Source organism: Vulpes vulpes, chromosome 2, assembly GCF_048418805.1.
Source record: "Vulpes vulpes isolate BD-2025 chromosome 2, VulVul3, whole genome shotgun sequence".
In the NCBI taxonomy this organism is placed as follows: domain Eukaryota; kingdom Metazoa; phylum Chordata; class Mammalia; order Carnivora; family Canidae; genus Vulpes; species Vulpes vulpes.
Window position 1 is genome coordinate 24,296,138 of NC_132781.1, and position 26,761 is coordinate 24,322,898.

At 41.5% G+C, this 26,761-nt stretch overlaps 1 protein-coding gene across 3 annotated transcripts in view; it reads right to left on the reverse strand.

Annotated features, from left to right (window-relative positions):
• Nucleotides 1–26,761, reverse strand: part of SKAP1 (src kinase associated phosphoprotein 1) — a 282,506-nt gene that overhangs the window by 30,310 nt on the left and 225,435 nt on the right. The window contains exons 5-10 of one of the 3 annotated variants that reach the window (XM_025995837.2): nucleotides 20,363–20,440; nucleotides 19,418–19,501; nucleotides 16,180–16,304; nucleotides 13,713–13,776; nucleotides 11,221–11,412; nucleotides 1,678–1,728 (exon numbers count right to left, since the gene is read on the reverse strand). In XM_025995837.2, the coding sequence (XP_025851622.2) occupies nucleotides 1,678–1,728; nucleotides 11,221–11,412; nucleotides 13,713–13,776; nucleotides 16,180–16,304; nucleotides 19,418–19,501; nucleotides 20,363–20,440 (594 nt within the window). The remainder of the gene's footprint in view (nucleotides 1–1,677; nucleotides 1,729–11,220; nucleotides 11,413–13,712; nucleotides 13,777–16,179; nucleotides 16,305–19,417; nucleotides 19,502–20,362; nucleotides 20,441–26,761) is intronic. The other 2 variants (XM_072747409.1, XM_072747410.1) reach the window with 2 other exon arrangements.

Consider the following 26,761-nt stretch of genomic DNA (forward strand, 5'->3'; position numbering starts at 1 on the left):
CTGGGACTCCAGGATCACACCCTGGGCTGAAGGCAGTGCTAAACTGCTGAGCCACCAAGGGATCCCCTGAAACTGAATTTTAGACTTTTGCTAGAGACTGCTGCTTCCTACATGGAGTTTGTTTATTTATTTATTATTTTTAAAAGATTTTATTTATTCACGAGGAACACAGAGAGAGAGGCAGAGGGAGAGGAAGAGGCAGGCAGGCTCACTGCAGTAAGCCTGATGAGGGACTCAATCCCAGGACCCTGGGATCGTGACCTGAGTCGAAGGCAGACGCTTAACCGCTGAGACACCCAGGTGCCCTCCTGCATGGAATTTAATATAAAATTGGCCATAGAAAATTTATAGTTATTCAACCCAAGCTATTCACATGAGGTGTCTTCTTTTCTGCATCAATGTTGGAAGTTGGTTGAGAAAAGACTTAGGACATGGGTTGGTCAGCAAACAGATTTTCTGTTGGAATTCTGCACAGCCAAGTAGGAAACAGTAGAAAATAGGTTTCAGAATGAACTTAATTATATGGGTTTACTGTTATGAGGTGCTTACTGAAAGCTACATTAATCCTAAATCATACTTGTACCAGTTCTTTCTTTTTCTCCTGCTTTGGCACCTGATTTCTCAACCACTGAGTCACCTAGGTGTCCCTGGCACATGATTTCTGATGCTGCCTCTTGTCCCTGGGAGAAGTTGGGGATTGATGAAGTTAGGTTCTTCCCTAAACCTGCTACATGTTTACTTCCCATAGGGCACTAACCTTAGAGAAGGGGGTCTTGCTGAGTGGATAACAAAGAGAAAAAACAGCAAAAGATAGGAAGAGATAGGAGAATGGGAAAAGGAAGGGCCAGGGAAATGGGTAGGGATCAGGAAGACGTAGTTGGGAAGAACTCCTAGGCTTAAGATTTTCATAGGATCTCTGAGAAAAAAAAAAAAAAAAAGCTAGTATCTACAATCAGCTACGATTTAAGCTCTGCTGATGGGATGGATGTCCTTGAGGTGGCCCTTGCAATTCATATTCCTTCACTGACAACGATGGAGTAGGTCCTTGGTCCACTTAAGGAGGCTTTGGAGGGGCATCTGACCTTAGGAAAGGATGGACTTACTAACTGCTTAAAGCATGGTTAACAGTCTGGGATGAATAAGATGTAATTTTGTATTCAACAAACCTCTTACATATTCATTTTCAAATGTGCCTGGAATCAAACCAGGCCATCAGAAGTCAGCGTCGCCAAGCAATTCTATCCTTCACCCCACATTCACTTTTCAGATCTGACACATTTCCATTCCCCTCTGAACTTGCAATCTCCAGGCCTCTCAGAGAGGAGACATTTCCATTCTTTCCATTCTCAATCCTCTGATCTCTTAGAGATGAGGCAATTCTATTTTCACTGTACTGATTTAGGAAATACTGATAGGAAAAAATATATAACTGGTTTGGTTTCTTACCCTCTCTAGGATAAATCTTAGCTGTTCCGGGAACATTAATTAAGGTGAGTGGCTGCTTTTAAGATTGAGATATTTCCCTATCCAGTCATCTTATCTGGGGCTTTTGAGGTAGACACACCGGACCCTCTTAATTAGTGAGTCTGGTAATGTTTGTAGTCTGGAGCAAGGTGCCTTCTCCAGTCAAGCCTAAAAATCCTACCGAGTACCTGCATATTTGTGAAGCTCTCATACCTCCTTTATGTGGAGTGCCATTCTGATCCTCTTCCAGATCATGCTCTTCATCTGAGGGGATAAACACAATCAGCATTAGCAATTAGTGGTTGATAGTCTTACGCTCTTTATACTGGTGGATCTGCTTTCTCAGAGCTCATCTTTTTCTTTTCAAGGAAATTCTTCTTCTTCTTCTTCTTCTTCTTCTTTTTTTTTTTTAAAAACATCTCGCATCTCCAAACTGGCCCTCTCCTTCCCTACTCATTCATTCATTCATAAACATTTTTAAGTGCTTATTATATGCAAGGTGCCTCTCTAGAAACAGCAGATGCAGTGATAGGTGATAAGCAGGGTCCCTGCCCTTGTGGAGCTTTCAATCCACTGGATTATTTAGGCACCTATCACTAGAATCCTGATCCTTTCCCTCAAGCTATATTTCTCTTCTCCTTCTAGAATTCTCTTCTAAATGTATTATCTCTGTGTAAGCATCCAGAGTTACTGTGTATGTGTGTATGTGTGTGTGTAGCTAAGCACGTATTTAAACCCTCCATGATTAATTAGTCCTTAATGTATCAGGTTTTGTTCAGCTGTAGCAGAAGCTGGTCATGTAAGAAATTTTATGTTCCTAGTACTTGGGGCTTGCAGTTATCTTTTTATTGTTGTTATTCAGCCTGCCTTGTTCATTAGAGTGTAAGCTCCTGAGGGCAGTTGGAATGGTCTTTTAATTAATTGCTGCAGGTACACAATGGGTTATAAGTCAGTGCTATTGTCTAACTCCAATCAAGTGTTTATATGGTCAAAGTCACAACATGATTGGCCTGTTTTGTACCCTCATTAACCTGTTTCCTCTCAGACTTCATACTATCTGCTACCATGGGAATTGGACCTTTATAAGAAAGCATGAGTACCAGAATCATATTAAACCATTTTTAAAAATTTGTATTATCATTTGTATTTTTCATTTGTATTATCTTCTCACTCCTCAATGTTGCTTTATTTTTTTTTAAGATTTTATTTATTTATTCATGAGAGAGGCATGAGAGGCAGAGACACAGGCAGAGGGAGAAGCAGGCCCTATGCAGGGAGCCAGACGCGGGACCCGATCCCGGGACTCCAGGATCAGGCCCTACGCCGAAGGCAGGCACCAAACCGCTGAGCCACCCAGGGATCCCCCTATTAAGCCAATTTTTAAAGAAGATTTTATTTATTTATTCATGAAAGACACACAGAGAGAGGCAGAGACACAGGCAGAGGGAGAAGCAGTCTCCATGCAAGGAGCCTGACGTGGGACTTGATTCCGGGACTCCGGGGTCACATCCTGAGCCAAAGGCAGACACTCAACCGCTGAGCCACCCAGGCATCCCATATTAAGGCATTTTATACCTGGAGTAAGATGAGTAAAAACACAGTTGCTATTTTCCTTTTCATCATCTTTGTCTCTATCTCTTTGTCTGTCTGTCTGTCTGTCTGTCTCTCTCTCTCTCTCTCTCTCACACACACACACACACACACACACACACACACAATTAAAGTTGCATAGTAAGCAACTTTTTAAAGATTGAATACTTAGGTCTTTTTGGTCCACATTTACTTTTTCTTCCTGGGTCTTAGGGCACTTACCTCGCTTGTTTCCCATAGTTATGCCAATAAATGAAACCTTTGAGGAGCTGGCCTGGGGACAGTTCCTTTTTTTTTTAATTTTTAAAAATATCTATCTATCTATCTATCTATCTATCTATCTATCTATCTATCTATCTATAAAGATTTTATTTATTTATTCATGAGAGACACACAGAGAGAGGCAGAGACATAGGCAGAGGGAGAAGCGGGGCTTGATTAGGCCCTGAGCTGAAGGCAGGTGCTCAACCGCTGAGCCACCCAGGGGTCCCTTTTTTTTTTTTTTTTAAATTTTATTTATTTATTCATGGGAAAGAGAGAGAGAGAGAGAGGCGCAGAGACACAGGCAGAGGGAGAAGCAGGCTCCATGTAGGGAGCCCGACGTGGGACTTGATTCTGGTTCTCCAGAATCAGGCCCTGGGCTGAAGGCGGCGCTAAACCATTGAACCACCAGGACTGCACCCCCTTTCTTTCTTTCTTTCTTTCTTTCTTTCTTTCTTTCTTTCTCTCTTTCTTTTTTTTTTAATTTCATTTATTTATTTATGAGAGACACACAGAGAGAGGCAGAGACACAGGCAGAGGGAGAAGCAGGCTCCACACAGGGACCCCGACGCAGGACGGGTCCTGGTTCTCCAGGATCACGCCCTAGGCCAAAGGCAGGCACTAAACCGCTCAGCCACCCAGGGATCACCTTTCTTTTTTAAAAATATGTTTTATAGGGCAATATGAATTCAGGAATGTCAGAACGGGGGAAGTAAACTCTGAGCTCATAGGTAAGAAGAAACAGCCCTAACATGTTGGAGCATTAGAGAACATTAAAGAAGTTATTGATTTCACATACAAAATGATACATTTGCCTGCAAAAATAAAAATTAAGGGATTGATATTCTGGGGAAATGAGTCATATGTTACTAAGATTAAAAAATTATTGTATATATAATATATATTTGCCCTACAAGATTCTGTGGGAAAAGAACTCAACTCTTCTTACCTTCACATATGGCCTCACAGCAGAGAATTCCTTACTTACCACCTGTAGTGCTCCCCCCATCCCCCCTCCCCTGCCGCCATGAGGAATAAAGATGTGAGATAATGGAGAAGTGAAACCGAATATCGGAAATAGACCTTGCTGAAATAAATCACGTTAAACATCATTCTTTGTACATTGTCTTCCTATTACTTGCCCACTTCCTTCCTTCCTCTGCTGTGATGCTTTTCCTTTTTGACTTGGGACCAATTTCATAGGATTGAAAACATTAAAAGAAGAGTTGGTATGGCCTCAGTTTTAGAGATACGCAACAATTTGGACAGGGAGCATCTCTTCGGCTGATACCAAACAACTCAATCACAAAGACCAATAATTTGCTGTGCTTAGGCACTTTTGCAGAGATGGTTTATTCTACCTCTGCTGTCTGTGCACAGATGTCTCTTCCTCCCAATTCTAATCAATGTAAATTGGGTCAGATCTCCGCTGTGAATTACAAATTGGATCCGAAGTTGGAGGGTCACCGTGCTTGTGACTCCACCTCCTTCCCACCACCATTAGATGGGAAGCTACACCAAAGATCTTTTCTAAATAAATCAGACTTTATTGTAAAACTCGGCCACTGACGAGACATAACCTCATTAGCATTGATTTTAAAATAAATTATTGAAAGTGGCTTGCTTGCTCTTTGCATTTGTAAAATAGGAGAATGTAAATGTATTTGCAATGATAAAAATGAAAACTAAACTTGATTCCTTTATCCTTTCAGGCAACAGCACTTAATCTAGTCATGATACAAAAATGGGAAAAATAAAAATCTGTTCTCTGCAGTTCAATTCCAGACCAAATACTCTGATTTCCATTGCGCCTGTGGAGTCACCTAGAAAGCAAACAGAACACTGATCTTATATATCATTTACCACCATTACTAACCTCTTCCGTGATGGATGTGAACAGGGAAGCTCTAATCCCCACATCTGTTCTATCCAACGCTGACCTTCCCGGGTGGCTGAAAGTGGGCTCAAGTCAAGAAGCCTAGCTACTGATGTGAGAGTCTGGGTGCTGTGCCTTTGAAAGTGTGAGTATGGAGGTGCCATCACATAGTGAAGGCAATCTCTCCAGAGCTGGTGTGAAAGGCAGCAGCTCTCAGCACCTTCCTAGCTGCAGAGAGCACAATACAGAGAGGCAGACACTTTATCTTGGATCCTTCAGTGAAATCAAACTGGTATCTTTCAAACTCCAAAGTCGAGAAAACCAATTAGATGGCAACAGAAAGAAATGTCTCTTTGCTCATGAAAGAGGGTGGGTTAAACAGCTAGATTTCTCTCTCTCTTTTTTCATCTGTAAAATGAACCTTCAATTTCAAAGAGATTATTTTGAAAAAAATTTTCTTCTTTAGGCTAAAGAGCTTATTGAACTTCTTTATAAGAATATTATTAGGCATTTTAGCATTACATCTACTGGAATACATCTTCATTTAAGAGAGAATTAAAATTTATGTGCTAGCTCAACTTTAAACAGTAATAGATTATAATGGTCCTTGCTCCTAACAGGGCATATGGGACCCCAACCTTACATAGGTTTTAAACAAATTAACCTCTAAAGATTACTGTCCACTTATTACATTAAATGCTCTACTTGATTCCCAAATATCTCATCTCAACTGGGAAAACAGTTGAGGAAGATTCTGTTAGCTTGTGAACGTGTAAGAGAACCATGGGGCATCACAAATGAGCATCAGTATCCAGAGAGTTGATTTCAATCAACACTCTTGGCACAATGTCAGGGACACTAATGAGAGGCTGAAAGGAACAGGACACTGACTCCATCGCGGAGACACAGAGAGGAGCCAGCTTCCCATGACACCTGGCTCCTTTCTGAAGTGCTACTCTGATGTTGGCTAAACTGAGAACAACATTTAAAAAAAAAATGACTGGGTCAGAAAGAGGGAAATCACTTCCCTCAAACAAAGCAAGGTGACAGAAGCTTAAAAAATGCCAAATGTATCAATGTGCAACCAGATGTCAAGGTGCTCTGGTGACAGATGCAAGAGAAATGCAGATAGATTCGGAGAAGAGAGCATGCAGAAAAGTGGGAACAGAAACCACTCCACTGCATGCACAGATATACTATAAATCTGTGAATGCCATAGCACCTCTTCAGACAACACAGAAAATATGAGCAAGATGCTAATAACACACTTAATTCTCTGTTGTATAGTTTTTAATCTCAACTGTTACCTCAGAATATTTGCATCCTATCTCTGTGGTATGGGTCTTGATGTACACGATATTAAATCCAATTTGTGCTAACTGCAACACTTGGAATGCGCTGAATTTAATTTCACAAATAATAATTGAGCACCTACTAATTGGTGGAGAAAGACCTGAATACAAATCACTGTGGTAAGGGCTGTAACAGAGCTCAATTCTAGTTGAGTATCTGGGAAGGTGTCACTAAGGAGACATGTTTGAGCAGAATGCGGAGGAGAGCAGTTTCAGAGGCTGAGCTCAGGCAAGATATTCTAGATGAAAAAACCCAAGCATGATTCTGGTTTTGGTGCTGGCCAAACACCACCTCATGGCTAGGCCCAGTGTGCAGAGGAGTGAGAGACAGAAACCGCTAGGAAGCTCAGGCCTGTTGATGGCATTGATGCGTGGATACTCCCCTCTGCCCCCCACGGAGGGCTGTTGCTTTTCTGTGAAACTGAAAATCTCTTTCTTCATAAACTTTGTGTTCTTGGTATCTGTTTTTTTCTTTCCTTAGACCTACTCTCACCATTTCTTCTTCCTGTGCATCTGGATAACAGTAAAGGGGGGAAGATAATTCCATAGAATGCTTGTTTCCATTTGACTCAAATTAAAAAAAAACACAACCCAGTTATATGCTTTATTATAAAGCAATCTGATTTCTGGGTCTGAACAACCCTCCGGGGCAGTGTGGGCAGTGTCAGAATGCACAAAGAAATTCCTAGGGAGAAATCATTGTCTCTCTTCCCTTTTGCTCTCCTAAAATCTCTCCTGAGAACACAGCCAGATTCTGTTGTCACTGCAGCTGCTACAAGGCCCCAGTTAAAGCTGCACAATGGTCTCAGGCACCTTGCTGGATTCCAGCTTTGAGGCCCCAGAGAAAGCAAAACCTGATAAAAGTTGTCCTTTTATGGAATATCAGATTACAAAACTGGGCCTGGTCTAGCTGGTCAAATAGTCCGGGAGGGGTGAGAGAAAGCTCAGAGAAGCCTCCCATCTTGCATGTATTGCTTCAGTATTTCCTTGTGGTAATTCTTATAGTTTAATCTACTGCAAATGAGATCTTAAAAGTCAAGGGCCCCCTATGCTCAACACGGATGTTCAGAAATCCCACCGGATACCAACCTTGAAACCATACTAACCCAGGACTAACATTTTTGTGGTCTTGGCTGAAAACCTTGAGTGCTCTGGTTTTCCCTCATGGGAAGGACAGTGCCAGCTACGTAGCAAATGCTAATTATCCCATGATCAATGTGATGTAGTGCATTTAATTTGATGACCCATATATTATTTTGATTAGGAAAAAAAGTTTTTGTATTGACTGTATGTGTATGTGTTACAAGCACTTTTCTCTCTACTAGGAAGACCATTGAAATTATACTCTGAAAGGGAGATCTCATGTACATGGCCTTCCCATTGAGACAATGAGGCTTGTGTAGGCTCCAGACCAAAGAGGAAGTAGCAGAATGCTACTAAGGATTCTCTGCAAAAGGCATTTACCTGTTACAATGAAACAAATGTTAGAAGCCCCAGTCATTTGACTTTTGATGGGTATGCAGTGTTAGCACAATCCAACGTTACCGTTGGCCATCCCTCTCCCCAGCACCTGTCCTTGCAGTAAAAACGGGCCTGAGCAGAAGGTGCACTCCACATTCCATCTGCTCAGGATTTTCAATTTCACCTGCTTCATACATATAGCTGAAAATGTCCAAATGGACTGTCTCAGGTTTGGTTGGTGGAGGCGGGGAACTAGCCATCCCTCAATTTTTCAAGGAGGCATCAATTCCTACTCAAACAGCACCAAATTCCTAATAGCCAGCATTTATTGAGTACTCACTGTATGCCAGGGCTCTGTTCTAAGTGGTTTACAAACTCTAGCTCTAGGCTACTCACAGTCTCCCTCCATGATAGGGACTACTGTTATTCCCATTGTACAGGTGGGAAAATCACATACAGAGAGGGCAAAGAACTTGCTCAAGATCTTACAGCTAGCAGGTGGCTGAAGAGGTCCATTCTGACTTAGAGCCAGTACTCTTACCAGCCATACCTTGCTGTTTCTCATATGCTGCTGCTCAGTAAGATCTTGTGAGTTAGCAGCAGAGGGTAGGCAGTGTCAGGTGCCCTCGTATTCCCTTTCAATCCCTCTGGGACTGGTACTGTAGTACATGTATAATGAACAGAAAATTCCAGAAGCAACAAGCTGAGTGGTATGGGTGGGAAGTGGTATGGGTGATAAAGACTAGGTGCTAAAATATTCATATCATTATTAAGTATCAATATAGCCCACCCCCAATGCGGTTTCTAAAAACTGTGATGGCTAGAAGCTTTCGGGAAAGAACCTGCTGGCTGGGAACAGGTTTTTTTGGACACTTATAAGCAAGTTAGCTGCAGTTTCCCTAACCTGAAGAGAGTCTCTGGCTCTCCTGTTGGGTGGCCTTCCTCACTTTCAAGGGACAGTTGTGAGCATAGGCTAAGTGGCTTTCCTTGGGAAATCAGACCAGTCTCCATGCCCTTGGAGTCCACTCCAACACCTGAATTGATGTGAATTTCTGAGGCAGTGCGGGGATGGCCCAGGGTAGGAGTTAAGGAGGCAAGGGAAGGATGGTCTTTAAGAAGCCAATTATACATTCATCGACCCATTGCCTGGGGGGAAGGTGATGGTTCCAAACTCATCTCATTTCCCAAGGCTCCTTCTCTTTCCTGTCCTTTGCTCTGTGCCTCTGAGCATCAGCCCTCTCTTCCCTGGTTCCTTTGAGAACTAAACATGGTGCATGAAAAGGCCCTTCTTTGCTCCCCAGAAGGCTGAGTGGTTCAGCGAGGTTTTCCCAGAGCACTCTTCCACAGCTGTAACCCAAAGTGGAGTGTCACCTGGATATTTCCCCCCAGCCTGGATGAGAGTGAGTAGAATGTGAGCTCCCTAAGAAGATTCTGGCCAAGTTGAGGAGTATATCTCCTTTTAGGGAGTGTTGTGAATTAGATCCATTTCTGCACCCTGCTGTTGCAATGGAGCAGACTGTGAAAGGGAAGATTCTCAGAGGAGCTGTGTTTTAATGTAGCAATTTGATTCAATTTTCCACTCTATAAAATTACCCATCACTGCTCGTTGCTTTCTAACAGACACCTTCACTCTTAATTTAACAATCCTATCGAATTCTGCCAGGGAAATTGGAAAAATTTATCACCTGTGAAATTTTATTTTCCTTTGGTTGTATCTGTTTTTGTAAAACTTCATTAACGACGATGACTTGCTGAGGAAATTATCATTTTTTTTTTAACTTCAGACACAAGAAATGGCTCGACCTCAACCAAGATATCATTTGCATAATAAAACACAACAAAAAGGCTGGGGAAGTCGGGCTGGCAGAGGCTGGAAGTGCTAGGGGAAGTAGCAGGCTCTCCCTGGTGGTGGGGAGGTGGGTGAGGTCCTCAGCAAGAAGGAGACATGGGGCCACAGCCTTGCTCCTTGACTCAGGAAGCAATGACGTAGCTTCCTCCCCCACCCCCTCCAAGGGAAGAGATAAATGTAGCATTGACAGGGTCAGACCTTCTTCTTAGGAATCCCTGAAATGCAGGTTGCTTACTGACCCTGGCTTTTTAGCAACCAGTCCTGTCATTAGGGGCCTTAGATTCACCTACGTTCCTAAGTTCATCTGGGATTGAGGTTTAAACTGCTATAAATTTTGGCTTAACTCGAATTTCTCAGCAGAGCACTGAACTCCTGGCAAATTTCCACAGGAGCGATCTTTCTGAATGGACTTGAAGATTCAGCGTTCCTGTGGTCTAACTACCTCACAATTAAAAGGCTCAGGCTTCGGTTTTCCACAGTCTGACCCCCACTGTGCTCTGCACCATTCGACAGCTGCTCTTGTTCCCATAAGAAGGGGCTATGCGGAAGCACTGATGACTATACATTTTTTGAAATGCCGGTTACCATGCCTTTGGAAGAAAGAAATATGTACATGGGCCTGCTGTGATGGTGGGCTGAGGAAACAGGTTTATGCGTAGGAGATGCAATTAGATTTGTGGTATATATGAACTAAGTACTAATGAGTTGTACTCTATCAGGGTCTTAGGCTACTGACAAAGTTTGCCAGCACTTATCTGTATTCCTTTAGACTTTTGATCACCTCCCTCATCTTGAGGTGACTTTATATTATTTTCACATTTACAAAGAAAAGAAGTTGAAACTAGAGCGTTCTGGTGACCCACTTCAAGATCCAGAGTAAACCAGTGAAGGCCAACCCGAGTAGTCTTGACTCTTTAACCTTGTCAACATATGTAATAAATTACTTCACATGGCAAAGGTGAAAGACACTCCCTGATCAAGTCATCTTGCTCCCAGAGCAAGGGAGAACTTCTGTACTGGGTGGGAATCATGGAAGCTTCAATGAAGCTTCTCTATGCTCTTCTTTTTTTTTTTTTTTTTTAAGATTTTATTCATTTATTCATGAGAGACACAGAGAAAGAGAGAGGCAGAGACACAGGCAGAGGGAGAAGCAGCCTCCATGCAGGGAGCCCGATGTGGGACTCGATCCAGGGACTTCAGGATTACGTCCTGGGCCAAAGGCAGGCGCTCAACCACTGAGCCACCCAGGCATCCCTCCCTATGTTCTTTTCTTCAGAGATTTGGCTTCCTCTGGAGGTTTCAAACTTACATTCTTCTACCAGGTCAAGAATTTCAATGGAAGATAATCAGAAGATAAAATTTCTCACCTGGTAAGACTTCATAAATATCATCTTCTGTCTCCTTTGCAGGCTCTTTTGGCCCCATACTCCCAGGCAAGATGATAGGTCTGCACTGGGAACCGGAGTTTGGGGCATCAAAGCCATCAATATCATCATACGTCTCTTCCTCTTCCTCCTCTTCCTCCTCATCTTCACACGGAATGGTTAAGGAGCTCAGATCTGCCAGGGCAGAGGTGAGAATGAATCACGGTGGAGAGATAAAGGAAAGAAAAAGGCAGGAAAGGAAAGAGGGAGAAGGAGGTGGAGGGATGAGAATAAAATATGTCAAAAGAAAATGAAACGCTAGGTTAAGTGCTGTTATTTCTGACGTGGGCCGTGGTGCCAGGAAATCTACAGAAAAGGCCAGACTAGCACTGTGTCAGGTTTAAACTATCAACATAAATCCTTCCATGCAATAAAACTTGATCAGGATGAAGCAGCTTTGAAAAGGATGAGTGTGCAAATAAGCACATGAAGTGAAGGGATGAAAATGAGGCCAGAAGAGGAAATGCCAGTGTACCATGTACTGTTGCCAAGTAGAGAACTAGAAGGGTGAGTGATGGCCTGTGGCTCCACAGGATGCGCAGAACCCTGGGAGCTATGGTGGCTTCCTGAAGGTAGCTAAGCTGTCAGAAGCTCATCTCCCCCATGATCTTACTGCAGAATGTCAGGCAAGTTTGTTTATAAAGAGAAAAACCGGCAAGGGTGGAAGAAGAGAAAGTGAGATACAGAAAAATATTATAGTAGTGTAAGACCAAATGGAGTGGCTGAGCCATGTGGTTACCATGTCCTTTTGCAACTGTACAGTGTGGCTGACCTCAAAGTGGGTCATTCCAGAAAGGATATGGAGCCATTACAGCACTGGGGAGCACAGGGCCAGAGAGGGAGATTGGTTTCTTTTTTTAATGGGGAACTGGGAAGGTTCGCTCTCTGATGTCTAGTACAGAATGCTCTCTGAAACCCTGCTGAGGGGCCTCTGCAGGATGGGCGAGTGCAGTCAGGGTACTCTGGGGAAGGAAAGGATGGAGAGAGACATCCGACATTCATTTCAAAACACAATAAAACTGTTTGGCTTGATTAGGCATTTAATAAAGATTTTGCAACAATTTTCATCTGAATTCTGGTGCCACATCATATGAGGAAGGGATCAAAGACACATTTGTGGCTTAAACCATATGTTATTATTTTGTTTGTTTTAAAATAAAATGGAATGAATAATTTCTTCAATGTGGGATTCTGAAAGTACCACAGGGTACAGCTCAATAAAGCTGCTTTGAGTTTTATTGAGGTTTACACACTTAGGGGTATATTACACGCATAAATCCAAGGCACCTAGATGAGAGTGTACCCTGTAGTCTTGCCATCAATGTTCATGTTTGCCTAGTTCCAGTCTATTATACGTGACGCTCTTGGTAGATGCAATAGTTTGTTTTTGTGAAAGCAAAGGCATAAACTGAGTAAAATAGGCAATTCTTGTAATTAAAGCTCTGGTGCTTCCTTCTTTTTATCCACAATAAAATCTTATAGCAGAATAAAAAACAGAGGCGAAAAGGCTTGGTGTTTTTAGGCTGATGTGTTTCTCTCTAGGTCTTGGGCCATGAACAAAGTTGGTATTTCTGCCTTTCTTCAGCAGCAGAGTCCTGCCATGATGGTGTATCATGGGTTATCTGATGCCAAGTGATAGATTCAAGTAGGCTGCTTCTACCTGCCAGGCCACTCCCAGATAAGGCTTCCTGGGCCACTGTCACTGCTGCGCTTGCAGGCTGGCCAGCAGAGGGTACTCTAAGAGCGGTCATTTAACATCTTCAGGCAGGACTCTTCCCATCCCAAGGTGAGGAATATTTTATTGTGGTTTGGGAAAGAACAATTTGCTTTTAATGTCAAATGGTCATGAAGGCCACCTTGATTAGATTTCTACTTCCTGTTAGGTTTAAAACAAGAAGATTTGGGACCTAAATTACATCTAGATTACTTTACATTTGATATGAATTCCCTTTTCAGAATATAAGGGGTTGGGGGATCCCTGGGTGGTGCAGCGGTTTAGCGCTTGCCTTTGGCCCAGGGCGCGATCCTGGACACCCAGGATCGAATCCCACGTCGGGCTCCCAGTGCATGGAGCCTGCTTCTCCCTCTGCCTGTGTCTCTGCCTCTCTCTCTCTCTCTCTCTCTCTGGGTGACTATCATAAATAAATAAAAATTAAAAAAAAAGGAATATAAGGGGCTGGGAGATATCTAATTGAGTTGAGCTGGTTTTCATAATCTCCTTTTCTAGTGATTATGAATACTACAGTGGTCATCTCCAGGTTGATGGTTTGTTTACCTTCTGGTTCATACATGGTACTATTTGTTGTTATAATATAAGGAATGGTAGAAGGGAGAATGAACAGAAAAAATAGATTGAAGCCTGTGGGTTATATTTATGCAATATAACTTCAACTGCAAATCCACTTAAGTATTGTTTCTGTAATAATGGTACTTACCCTTTAACAAGAAACTTATTTGATCCACCCAGTCCCTGGCTTCAGCTGGATTAGCAGCTGTAAACTAGAGAAAAATTAGTGAATTAATTTATCACCTTTATGAATTCATAAAATTTCCATGAATCCTATAGGGAGGTTCAAAGAGAAGAGCTTTGTGGGCCAAGTTGCAGAGTTAGGTTGAAACTCAGGATTTGCTGTCTGCTTAATATTTAGAGAAAAAAAATCAAAATCTTACTCAAAGTGTTATTTCCCTTCAGTAGTTCTGTATAGCCCATATGGACTACTGTTTGGGTCCAGACCTTCATGTTCATGTGCATTCATTCGATTATCCATGCATTCATCAGGCATTTTTTTGAGAAAAGTTTACAGAAAGAAAAAGCAAACTAAAACTCCTGACTTCAAAGAACAATGTTCAGTTATGGAGACAGGATACACACTTGAAATGGAAACAATTCAAAGTAGGTGCATCTGAGAACAGTTGGATGCTAAGAGGGATGCTGAGAGAGCACAGCAGCACTAGAGGAAGCCCGGGAAGCTTGAGAAAGTAATACTGTTTTGGTTGGATTTTGAAAGAGTTGGTGGAAGCTGCCTGGTGGAGGGAACCATGTGCAGAAGATGAGGTGTGAGACCACTGTGTATGGGGGAGGGTAGGCAGATCAGCCAGACAGGAGACCAGGAACAGGTGGTGCTGGAGGGTTCTGGGTCAGGGGTCACGGGGGTGGGGGAGGGAGGGGGAGTTGGTGAAGGGGCTCTGAGTACTAGGAGTTCAGACTTGAAATGTAGAAAATAGGAAGCTGTAAATTCTAAGCAAAAGGCGTGGGAGATTCTTTCAATTGTTGTGGGTACAAGGGATTAGAAAAGGGAGAAATTGGAGACAGAAGACTATCTAGAAGGCTATTTAGCAGGTCCTCTGGGGGACGTGGTTGGGACAAGTATTGTGACGGCTGTGGGAATAAGAAGGGGAAGATCCAAAGGATATTGTAGAGGAAGAATCCACAGACCATGATAATGACTTGGATTCAATGGGCCAAAGAATAGAAGAAGTAAACAAACTCTACATTCTGATTCACAAAACAAGTCAGTCAAGCATCAAACCTTAGTAATTTTTTATTTTAAATGAATCAACTTGAAATGACTCTTCCCAAAAAACATTTTTATTATCTGGCCATTAGGGTAAGATAAAGATATGTACCGTATAAGAAACCTAGATTCCTGCTTAATACTTATTAATAGACATTATCATTCTTGATTTCATAAAAACTCATTTACATAAGAAATGTCTAAGGAAATTGATTTAGACTTGTCAAATAAATTTTTATGTGAAGGAGGCACCATCAATACTGAATAATAAAAATAACTTAGATACAGACCCAGTGCATACATCTGTTATATATATATATGTATATATATATATATATATATTTATTTATTTATTAAGGACTCTTTATAAAAGTTTAGTTTAAATAAAAAAATCTTTTTTTTTAAATTCCATATTAAAGACCTAGGTCGTTTTATCAAAATGAGATTTAAGATACCATAGAAATATAAAGGGACAAGTACTGAGAAGCATTTGAATAGTCAAAAGGTTACTCAAGTAGTTAATATTAACCTTAGCATGGCTTTTCTCTTTCTCATAAGTTAGCTAATGTTTTTCCACATTGTTTTAGTAAAATCATGATAAGATAAAAATGACCAACAAGCGGGAAACAACATTTGTGTGTGTGTATGTGTGTGTGTATATATACACAGACACACGTAAAAATATATTTTCAGAGAAAATCATGACATTCCTATAGTCAGAATTTTTTATTGCTTTAGCTAATAAATGCCTTGCTTATAATATTGCCTACTATATTTGTCAAATATATAAAAATGAACACATTGAAAAATAAGCGTTTCTCACCCCAACCCAGGTACTCTAGTCCTTCCAGTTATCACTGTTACTACTCAATTGTCACCCATGTCTTAGGAGTCCTTCTAGAGATATGCAATGCTTCTACACACAGGAAGATTATTTGGGATAGCAAGATGAATATGGGAAAATAACTTATTTTTCATTCTACTGTCAGATTTTTCTTTTTTCTGGCTTTCATGGAATGAAGTGAAGGTAGTCTGTTAAAAAATAAAGAGGATGGAAATTGAAGGTGTGAAATCAGGGATGATGAATAAGGAATTGGATTGTGTGCTGCAATAGACAAGACTCTCACCTATGGAGTGAGACTGGGAAGGGGAGGGGTGAAAAGTCGGAAGCCAACCAAAAGCAGTACCTAGGATGAGAGTGACAATACAGAGGAGGAAGGAGGGCATCACATAACAAAGGTGAAGACATGTCAAGAAAGAAGGTCCTGGTAAGAAATGAGCAGGTAACAAAGAAAGGATGGAACCCAGCATAGCACCCCAGCTCACATGCAGCATGGAATGAAATTGCAACACAAATGAGGACCATCATCTCCTCGGCTCATCCTACCTCATAGCTGCGCCTATCCTGGGAGGTCAGTTCAAAGCAGGATTCTTTCTTGGAATCTTTTCGCAGGTAGGGGGCCATCCGTACACTGTAGCCCTTAATGAGAAAGGTCCCTTTGGGCTGCTTGCCTGCAAGACAGGAAAGCTCCCTGTATCCCTAGAGAGATGCAACCGCCAAGGGAAGGCATCTTCTCTGGTATGTAAAATAAAAGCACGGAAACAGCTGTTACATCCCTGAGGAACCACAACAGTCAAGGAAAGGTTATTAAGGAAGCTTAAGAAGAGGCTACTGTGACAGTGAGGCAGAGATCACTGCCAAGCTAGGGAAATGCAACATGAAAGGTTATTTTGCCAAAAGAGTACAACAGAGACAGAGAATTTATTAGAATGTTAAGAGATCTATAATAACAGAAGGAAGGAATTATTACAACAGGGAGAGAGTGGCTGTAAACGTAAGGCTCTTGAAGGCTATTACAGAACTGCAGCATGTTATTATCAGGGCCAGCAGAGCTCACATTTGAGGGGGGGTGGACAGCAGCACAGGGGGCATGAGGAGTTCTCAGTCTCTCTCCCTATGCCCTCTGTAGCATTTGGGGTAGACTGCTCTCCCCCACTGCTGGTCAGGTGGGAATTGGTGCTAGAGGGAGCATAATTAAAACTCCGTATTTTATTTCCCCTTCCCAGAGGTCAAACTGGGAAGTAGCAGAGTTCTGTTAAGTGTCATTTGGTGATGACGAAGGAGGGACAGGGCTCTAAGTGAAGGAGAGGAGAGACCATTTTGCCTGTAACTCCCTTTTTTAAAAAATAAAACATTAGGAATGGGAAAAGAGGCGGGTGGTTCCTGATGGTTTTCTGTCCTCATGGTGTGGTTCAGGCAGAGCATACAGAAGAGTGGAACCACAGCGTCTGGGTGATGATTTGTGTCCTGTTATCGTGTGAAATGGATTTCTTAATACATGCTTTTTGAGGATGATGATGATAAGGTGGCAGTGGGTTGACAGTATTAGGAAAAGAAAAGAAAAAGGCTCTATCCTTACCTGGTTGAGCTAAAAGAAATACACAAACACTCTATACTTACTAAGAAAATGTCTTGGGCACAATAAGAAGTAACTGGCGAGAAGGGAGCCATGCAACAGTGCTTTTTGACACCAGAATCTTTTTTGTTAAAGTATCTCTCCTTGTTCTAACTAGCCACTAAATGTTTTGTTGTTTCTTTGGTCACCAGGTTTTATTTCACTCTGACCGCAAAATGGTCCATAAAAGTCTCCAAGTTTCTCTCTCTCCCGCTCTCTCATCTTGAGTATAGAGGATTCTGAATGAATGAATGTGATACCTGGTTTTATATTCAGATATGCCAACCACTTATTTAAATGCATGGGAAGTGAAGAACATTTTTTTTTTTGGAAGTGAAGAACATTTTACAATGATATAAACGTTATATTAGTTTGAAGGTTTAAAATAAGCAAATAGCACCTGGCTGGCTTGTACATCTAGAATTCAGGGAAGAAATTGTAGTTTCTGGGTTGAAGAGTGGTCTGGGGATTGGAAGGAAGGCTGGGGGTGTGTTACTTAGGGTTTGAGCTCTGTGGCTATGGATTGTGAAGGCGGCTTCACACTTCACCCCTAGATGGGAAGGTCTTTGAGGAATATAAGAGGGAGGAAGAAGAAGAGGAAGTCAGTGATACCTGTGGTAGGCAGAGAGGCAGGGTGAATCAATTGCCTTGACGCCCAAGGGCAAATCTTAAGGATGCCAGGTCATTTAGCAAAGCTGCAGTTCTTTCAGTTACCTTAATTCCAAAAGTATAGGAAGTCCAAAGGCAATTGGGTAGATATCTGATTATTCCCTAGACTGGACATCTAGGCATTGGAAGATGCCTAATCCTGGGAAGGAACAAAGAGAGGAGTAACAGGGAATGATTGGAAGGAAAAGGAAGGGTTTCTCTGAATTATGAGCCTCTGTGCCAAGGAATTAGAGCCCAAGGAAGGCCTCCACAACAACTGATGTGTTGCTTTTCTTTTTCTCTTGCTTTGTAGAATTATTCCTGTGGCTAGTTAGAGTCTGCAGGAGGGTACCCCTTCTTTGAAGGTTTGTGTTCATTTACAATAATAATTTTTTAAAAGATTATTTATTTATTCATAAGAGAGACACACACAGAGAGAGGCAGAGACATAGGCAGAGGGAGAAGCAAGCTCCAGGCAGGGAGCCTGATGTGGGACTCGATCCTAGGACTCCAGGATCACGCCCTGGGCTGAACGCAGACACTTAACAGCTGACCCACCCAGGCGTCCCTACAATAATCATTTTTAACTTGTATTTAGTTGTAGCTGACTCATATTTGTGCTTATATCCTGTTCCCTCTCAGGAACTTAGCGACTGTATTAAGCATGGTTGGGAAGTCTTCTAGGGATAGCATATGAGTGTTGTGCTTGATTGACTCAGTGGTGGCTCATTAAGAAGCTGCCTCTGGCCTGAGTCAACACTTCACTGCTGCTGCCATCTGGCTGGAGGGTGTCTCTTGGGCACAGCAACCATTTAGGTCTCAATACTCCATGGCTCTAGGGATGTCCACTGGACTACTTCCCAGTATTCAGTAGGATAAAGTTGAGAGCATATTCTTAGAGAGTTTGGACTCAAGGGGTCTATTTCTGGGCTGTTGCTAAGCTGTTGAAATCCTTCTCAGATTTTTTTTTCAATATTTTAACTATATGGTTAATGTCTATAAAGAGTTGGAGGTTCTTTAAAAAAAAAAGAATGCCAAAGTGTTCAACCTTGATAATATGTTATAGTCATAATAAAAGATTATCTTTTTTAACATTTTATTTTTAAAAAGATTTATTTATTAGAGACAAAGAGTGCACATGTGAGTTGGGGGGAGGGGCAGAGGGAGAGAAGCTTCAAGCAAAGCCCCACCTGGGGCTTGATCCCATGACCCATGAGACCATGACCTGAGCCAAAGACAAGAGTTAGATGCTTAACTGACTGAGCTACCAGGGTGCCCCATAGATAACCTTTTGATATGCTGACCACACTATCCTAATGTTTAAAGGGGAAATAACTTCTAAACTGGCATCTGAGTTTTTGGTCATGGGCAAGGTATGGCTTACCCAAGCCTATTTTTCCCAAGTATGTCCCTTTATGGGTGTTAGTTAAAGACTGCTATCGTGAGATCTAAGTGCTCGAGAATTTACGAAGTGCTTGCATCCAGGAGTGAGATGCTGCTGTGCAAATGAAGAACACTTACTTTTCTCATTAGCATAGTAGTAGAAGAGGCCTCTGCTGACAACACACCACCGCTTCTGCCACTCTGATCCAAAGAAACTATGATCTAAACAGAACAGCAGTAAGGGACATAAATTCAGGTAACTACAACCACTGAAGAGTCCGTAAAGTCCAACAACACACAGTCCAGTTTGTTATTGTTTTATTTCCTAGGTTAATGGACTGTAAAACCCTCCCTTTCACTCCCGCAGGCTATCCCATATTGACTCAGAGTCCAGAGGGCTCGCTCAGTTAAAGGTCCAAATTCTAAACAGGTTTTGCCTGATGTGACCCCTCACAGCTATCCCACTATCTATCTTCTTTTATAGCTTTCAGGTTCTAATCTCATCTAGTACTTTTCAAATTCTCTATGATACTTTTATGTGGTGCCTTTTAGCAAACCAAACTGATGCTCCAGGCCACACAGGCATGAGAAGTTCTTTCTTTGTACGAAGGCAATTTGCCTTTTGAGTGTTAAACCTGGGACCCTGGGCTTAGTTAGGATAGCAGTATCTATTTTAATCCAGTGAGTGATGGGTCGAGGTTGGGCTCCTCTGAAACATGAAACTGGGTTGCTTCACATCGGTTGTAAAATTACGCTTGTGGCAACAGTTTTACTCTATGGGAGCACACTGAGGGATGAAAACAAGAATATCACCACTCATGCATTCAACAAGTTTTATTAAACACCTGTTGTGTACCAGGTGAGTAAAGCAGAACTAGTTTCCTATCCTCCTGATGGTTTTGAGGCATCTCTTCAGCCTACACACAGACACCAGACTTCTTTTCCTCTCCTGCCTTCTTTTTGGCCATTCATCTCCCAAACATAGAATTGGTCATAGAAAAAGCACCTGCTATGTTAGCCCCCTTTTTCCTCATGTCCCTCCCCTTTCTGGAATGTTCTAAGGACTGTGGATCTGGTCAGTACCTTTGCTTTTCTTTTCCAAGTAACCTTGCTTGATGATGTTATCAAGTTCTTGAGCTCCTCTTGTGATGTCTTCCATTCCTAAAAGGAATAACAGCAGAATGCTTTGTTGAAGCCTGACAGAATTTTTTCATTTATTTAGGCTCCTTGAGATAATCCACATTAATGAAGGGGGTGCAGAAACACAACAGCTTAAACACAGTACAAAATAAAACAATTTTTGTATGATGGGGGGAAGTAAATTTTCTTTCTTCCTAATTATATCTAATGCTAAAATCACTTACAATGATCTAAACATACATGAGTTTGGACAAGGGGAAGTAGCCTAAATATGAGCCTAAATAGGACTCTAGAGAATTAAGAGTTTGCTGTGGGTATAAGCTCCAAATAGGATAATCCACATTGAGATAATCAAAAGTCAAATGAATTTCTACCAACAGAGAGAAGCTTAACGAGTGATAGAGTTCACCATACATGCAACCACCTCTGTGAGAGCAATACACATTCACTCTTAAAAAAACAAAACAAAAAAACAAAAAAAGAAAAACATAAATATTAAGTTCATACAAAGAAGGGCTCAATTGGCAGTAAGTGCCACATCCTGGTTTTGTCCAAGTATGGGAAAGAGTCTCAGAATGGTTGGAGCCTATACCAAGAGAAGACTCTGGAACTGCCATTGGCTTTGGAACATATGCTGCTAACATCCTTGACTTTCTTTCTTTCTTTCTTTCTTTCTTTCTTTCTTTCTTTCTTTCTTTTTTCTTTCTTTCTTTCTTTCTTTCTTTCTTTCTTTCTTTCTTTCTTCTTTCTTTCTTCTTTTTTTTCCATCCTTGGCTTTCAGTTAGCCTTGTTAGGTACAAATTTATTGAGAAGTCAAGATCCTGAGCCATCGTTCACTACAGGGGTTCATACTTATTTTATAGAAGGGAGGGGGTAAGGACAAAAAAGGACATTTTATCAAAAAATAAAATGAAACAAGAACAACAAAAACTCTTTAAAAAAATACAAGTCCATATATCTGTTTTTAAAAGTTTATTTACTGGGCAGCCCGGGTGGCTCAGTGGTTTAGCACCACCTTCAGCCCAGGGTGTGATCCTGGAGACCCAGGATCGAGTCCCATGTTGGGCTCCCTGCATGGAGCCTGCTTCTCCCTCTGCTGTGTCTCTGCCCCTCTCTCTCTCTCTCTCTCTGTGTGTCTCTCATGAATAAATAAATAAAATCTTTTATTTTTAAATAAAAGTTTATTTATTTAGTCATCTCTACACCCAACACAGGGCTTGAACTCATGACCCGGAGATCAAGAGTTGTGTGATCTTCCAACAGAGCCAGCCAGGTGCCCCCAAGCCTGTATTTCTTAGTTAGGAGAAATAAAGAGAGTGGGCTGATAGAGTTCTAATGTTTATTCTTTTTAGTCTCCAAAACCAAAGCTCTTTTGGTTTCCCTTAATAGATTTAGAAATCAAAACAAAATACAAACCAAATTAAGGCACAACCCCATATAAATCAACTGGGTCACCTACCTATACAATATATTGAAAGTTTGGGGTTGAAATAATCTTTCAATTGCACAATTGTTTTTTGAAATCTACTATAACTAACATTTATTTGGGGGCGGGGGGCTATGAGCTGGCACTTCTTATTTAAAAATCTATTTAAAGGGGCAGCCCGGGTGGCTCAGCGGTTTAGCGCTGCCTTCAGCCCAGGGTCTGATCTTGGAGACCCGGGATCAAGTCCCACGTCAGGCCCTGCATGGAGCCTGCTTCTCCCTCTGCCTGTGTCTCTGCCTCTGTCTCCCTCTGTGTCTCTCATGAATAAGTAAATAAAATAAAAAATAAAAATAAAAAATAAAAATTTATTTAAAAAGAGCATTTTTCAGACAATTTAAAATGCAACTAAGATTACCTTTTGCTTCTTAGCTGTTTCAAACTTAGTTTTAAGCATAGAGATCTGAAGAGTTTTTCTTTTTTAGTGTGTCAAAGTGCCTGATTCTTTCTATTTGTCCTTATTGTCAACTTCCTTGTTCATGGACTATTTTCATTTGTGTGCTCTACAGTTAGCAAACTCTGTGGCTGCTATAAATCCTCCCAGATGGGTCTCAGGGTGCACACATGAGATGAACAGCAGCAAAGGGAAGTTCATTTGTCTAGGATCCTTTCATTTCTCCCACCCCTCTAAAAATTCTAATATCTTTCTGAAAATGCTCTCCAAGAAAACAGAAACTGATCCACTGAGGTTAGAGTGGCTGGGTCCAGGACCCGGGCATGGCTCTGAAAGCCCTTTGGAGGAGACTTCATCCTCTCTGTAGCACTGTCAAAAATTGCTCCTAGAGGCCTAAAAATGAAATGAAAGACAGAGGGGATGAGAAAAACAGGATCTCCTAAGCTTGGAGTATCCATCCCTTCTTTCAGTTTTTTTTTTTCTTTTCTTTTTCCTTTTTTGAGGTCTTGTAAAACTTAGAGACACTTCTTGTTAAAGATGCCGAGAGTCTGAATCATAAAAGACATGTTAAATGTTCTATTAGAATTCAAACCTCCTTTTTTAATGCAAATCTAAATGCCATTTTATGGAACATCTATAATTATGAAAATGGGAAGACATTGCCTCGTGTGCGGGGAGAGTCTGTGAGTATGAATATTACATTAATGTGCCCACACCAGCTCACTGATCCTGCTGGCAGGAGCATAAAAAATGCTTGAGTGAAACTTTTATTTAGATGTTAAGACTCCAGGCCCCAGCGGGGTGACAGAGACAGTCCCTGTGAGTTGCCATCAGAGAGAGCGCTTGAATTGAATTACCCAGGGGGGAAGGAAGTAGTGATGAGCACTGCTTCGCTTATTTAATTTCATTTACTTTCAGTACATTATCAGCATGAGGCATTTCTCTCCCCACCAACCGAAACCCAAGAATGCCACCACCAAGAAAACAAAGACAGGATGCTGCAGAGATGTTTGAACTCCAAGTCACTAATTCTAGGAAGCTAGGGTCAGCACCACCACCACCTTCTTTCCCAAAGAGTCATACTTAGTTTTGCTAAAATTGGGCAGGGAATGAGTTGCTGAATTCTCTCTCTTGGTTATTCACCAGCAGATTTTGAAGAGCACCAGAGCTAGAAATGCGGTATTTTATGTGCTGTGTTTTGGCAAGATGGATTATATTGGTTTGTCTTTCTTTCTTTCTTTCTTTCTTTCTTTCTTTCTTTCTTCTTTCTTTCTTTTCTTCTTTCTTCTTTCTCTTTCTTTTTTCCAAATATTTTATTTATTTATTTGAAAGTGTGGTGAGCAGACAGAGAGAGAGAGAGAGAGAGGCGGAGGGAGAGGGAGAAGCAGGTGCTGCACTGAGCAGGAAGCCCAATACGAGGCTTGATCCCAGAATTCTGAGATCATGACCTGAGCTGAAGGCAGATGCTTAACTGATGGAGCCACCCAGGCACCCCAGTGTTGCTTTCTTATTAGAAGGAATCTGTACTAATGAACTCTCTTGCCTGGTTTCTCTTATGGGCAGTGGACAAAATTGAGATGAAGTTTGAAATGGCTATGGAATAAAAATTAGGAAATTGAACCAAATCAATTTCTATTCTAGTGATTGTCTTCTGTGTACAAGGCACTGTGTGGTGGTGAATATAATAACAGAATTGGGGGATCCCTGGGTGGCTCAGCGGTTTGGCGCCTGCCTTTGGCCCAGGGTGTGATCCTGGAGTCCCAGGATTGAGTCCCGCATCGGGCTCCCAGCATGGAGCCTGCTTCTCCCTCCTCCTGTGTCTCTGCCTCTCTCTCTCTCTCTCTCTCTCTATGTCTATCATAAATAAATAAATAAATCTTTAAAAAAAATAACAGAATTGTTCTCAGTGTAAGTTGACACTGAGCTCAATTTCATTAGCTCCATGATCTATTGGATAAATCCACACAATCAAGATGGGAAGCCATTGTGGCAATCAAGCTGTCTCCTCTTTCAGTGTCAGCTCAGTGTCCTACTGATCAAGAACCAGTGATCTCGAGGATGCACAGTGTTAGCTATGGTCCTGGGGTGATGAGGCAGGAGGAGTCTTGTATGGCTGAATCCACACCTCCTGGCAAATGAACAGATCTGCTGAGCTACTTAATGCCTAATAGAAAGTATGTAAATACCTTGCAGGATGATGATAAAAACAGGAAGGAGCCAAAAATAATTGCATGAGTTGCTATTTTAGGGCAAAAACATTTATATTTAAATATACAATTTTTTAAAAACTGAGGCTTTTTGTCTGTTACCTGAAAAAAAGATGTCACCATCTTAATGAAAAAATAGAAATGATTTAGAGTTATTTGGAATAAATGGACTTCTTGGATAAATCTAAGAGTGTATCCCGTTGTATCAGCACAAAACAGAATTACATTCGTGTCATAATCTCTCTCTACTACTGCACTTAACTAAATCTCCCAGAATAGCCCATATAAAGAAAAGATTCCCTTAGCTGAAGGATGTGGGGCCATAAAGATAAGATCAGCAGAGAAGTGTTACCTAGATGTGATGGCCACCCAACTTTCATGGTAGATAAAGATAAAAGAAATTCTCAGACATCCTTCTCTCCTCATCCAGATGCCTTTAAGCCCTTGGATCCCACCCATACCCAACTTTGCAATGAAAAACGACAGAGTAGGATTCCATCTCTCAGCGCTAAACATGACTCCTTAGTCAGCTACGCACAGCAACAACAATGGGGACCCTTTGGAGTGTGATACATTTCCATAAAGCAGTCAATAAAAAAGACACGGGAGCTTATGTGAGTCACGGCCTATTTAATCAGCTGCGTTCTAGCCCACTGAGAAAAGAGAATTGGAGAAATCACTTGGCAACACCACAGCACAAGGCTAACAGCACAAGAGGCCACACAATTTCACTGCAAAAAAGGCTGTAGTCCCTGCAGAACCAACCATGTGCCCGTGAACTTTCATTATAGGCAGCTGGCTTGGTTTCTTGCTAAACCAACCTGAAATGAAAATCAATGATTTTTAAAAAACATCTTTTGTTCAAATCCCACCTGTCCCTGAAACTGTGGATGTCTCCCATCCTCCCTCTTCCTTTCAAGTTCTTTTCAATTGTTTGAGAAATGGACCAAACTCCAGCCTAGAGATTGATAGCTACCAGTGATGAATTTCAAGGAAGGTGAAGCTGACCAGGTTCCTCCATCAAAGTACCTGTGATAAAAGCCCCTGAGGGTTGGGTGGATGAGGTTGGAGAAAATCTAATATTTGAACGCTGGGGATGGTGAAGCTCCATCTGCAATTCCAATTCACTCACAGGTTGCTGGTGTATGTGCAATTGTAGACGAGTGACAAACACACACTTTGCAATCCCTCAAACATACACAGAGGAATAGAGTATGTGAGGGAGGGTCGGGGAGGGTAGTAATCTCCTGTCTGGTGGTTGCTAGTCCTAAATCTCCTTTGCATTTGGCCTCTGTGGCCAAATAAGTTTCTTACAGTCTTTCCTTAGCTTCTTGCATTTCTAGGTAACTTTTTGCTTTCTTTTAATTTTTCAGTATCAGTTAGTGACAGTTTGAGGTGTCCAGTATGTAGGGTTCAACTTCTGAGCATGATGCTAACAAGGAATTTGGTTTCTTTCTTTCTTTCTTTCTTTTTTTTTTTTTTTTTAAAGATTTTCTTTATTTATTCATGAAAGACACAAACAGAGAGGCAGAGACAGGCAGAGGGAGAAGCAGGCTCCCTGTGGAGAGCCTGATATGGGGCTTGATCCTAGGACCCTGGGATCATGATCTGAGCCGAAGGCAGACACTTAACCACTGAGCCACCCAGGTGTCCCAGGAAGTTGGTTTCAATGACTCTTCCTCTGTTAGTCTCTTGGGACAGGCTTATATAATTCTCTAACTTCTGTGGTTCTATTTGATACCCACTCAAATTTACCCTTATTCCTCCACTTTCCTGTCATTTTGCTTCACTGATTAAAGAATTTACACCAACACATATAATACATGTAAGGTGAAAAATTCTAAATCACAAATAACAATAGACTTGGGATTGGAAAGGTTCAAAGATACAGAGACCACCTGGACAGCATTAATTTCATGGAGGAATCAACTGGATAGCAGATGAAAAGGAAGGGAGTGAACATAATAGACTTGATCAAATTCTTCAACAAGCTGTGATAGAAGAAGCCAGACAGCAAAATTAGAACTGGAGCTAGACTGAAGGAGGTCAGAAAATGGAAGAAATCACACATCTGCAGTCAGCAAACCAGCACAGGAGACAATGTTCAGGAGATCTTGATGGGCTCATTTGCCTCAAACTTTATAAAGTCTTAAAAAAAATGAAAATCTGTTAATCCAGGTAACAGACCAGACAGTGTAAAAATCTTTTTTTTAAAAAGATTTTATTTATTTATTCATGAGAGACACAGAGAGAGAGAG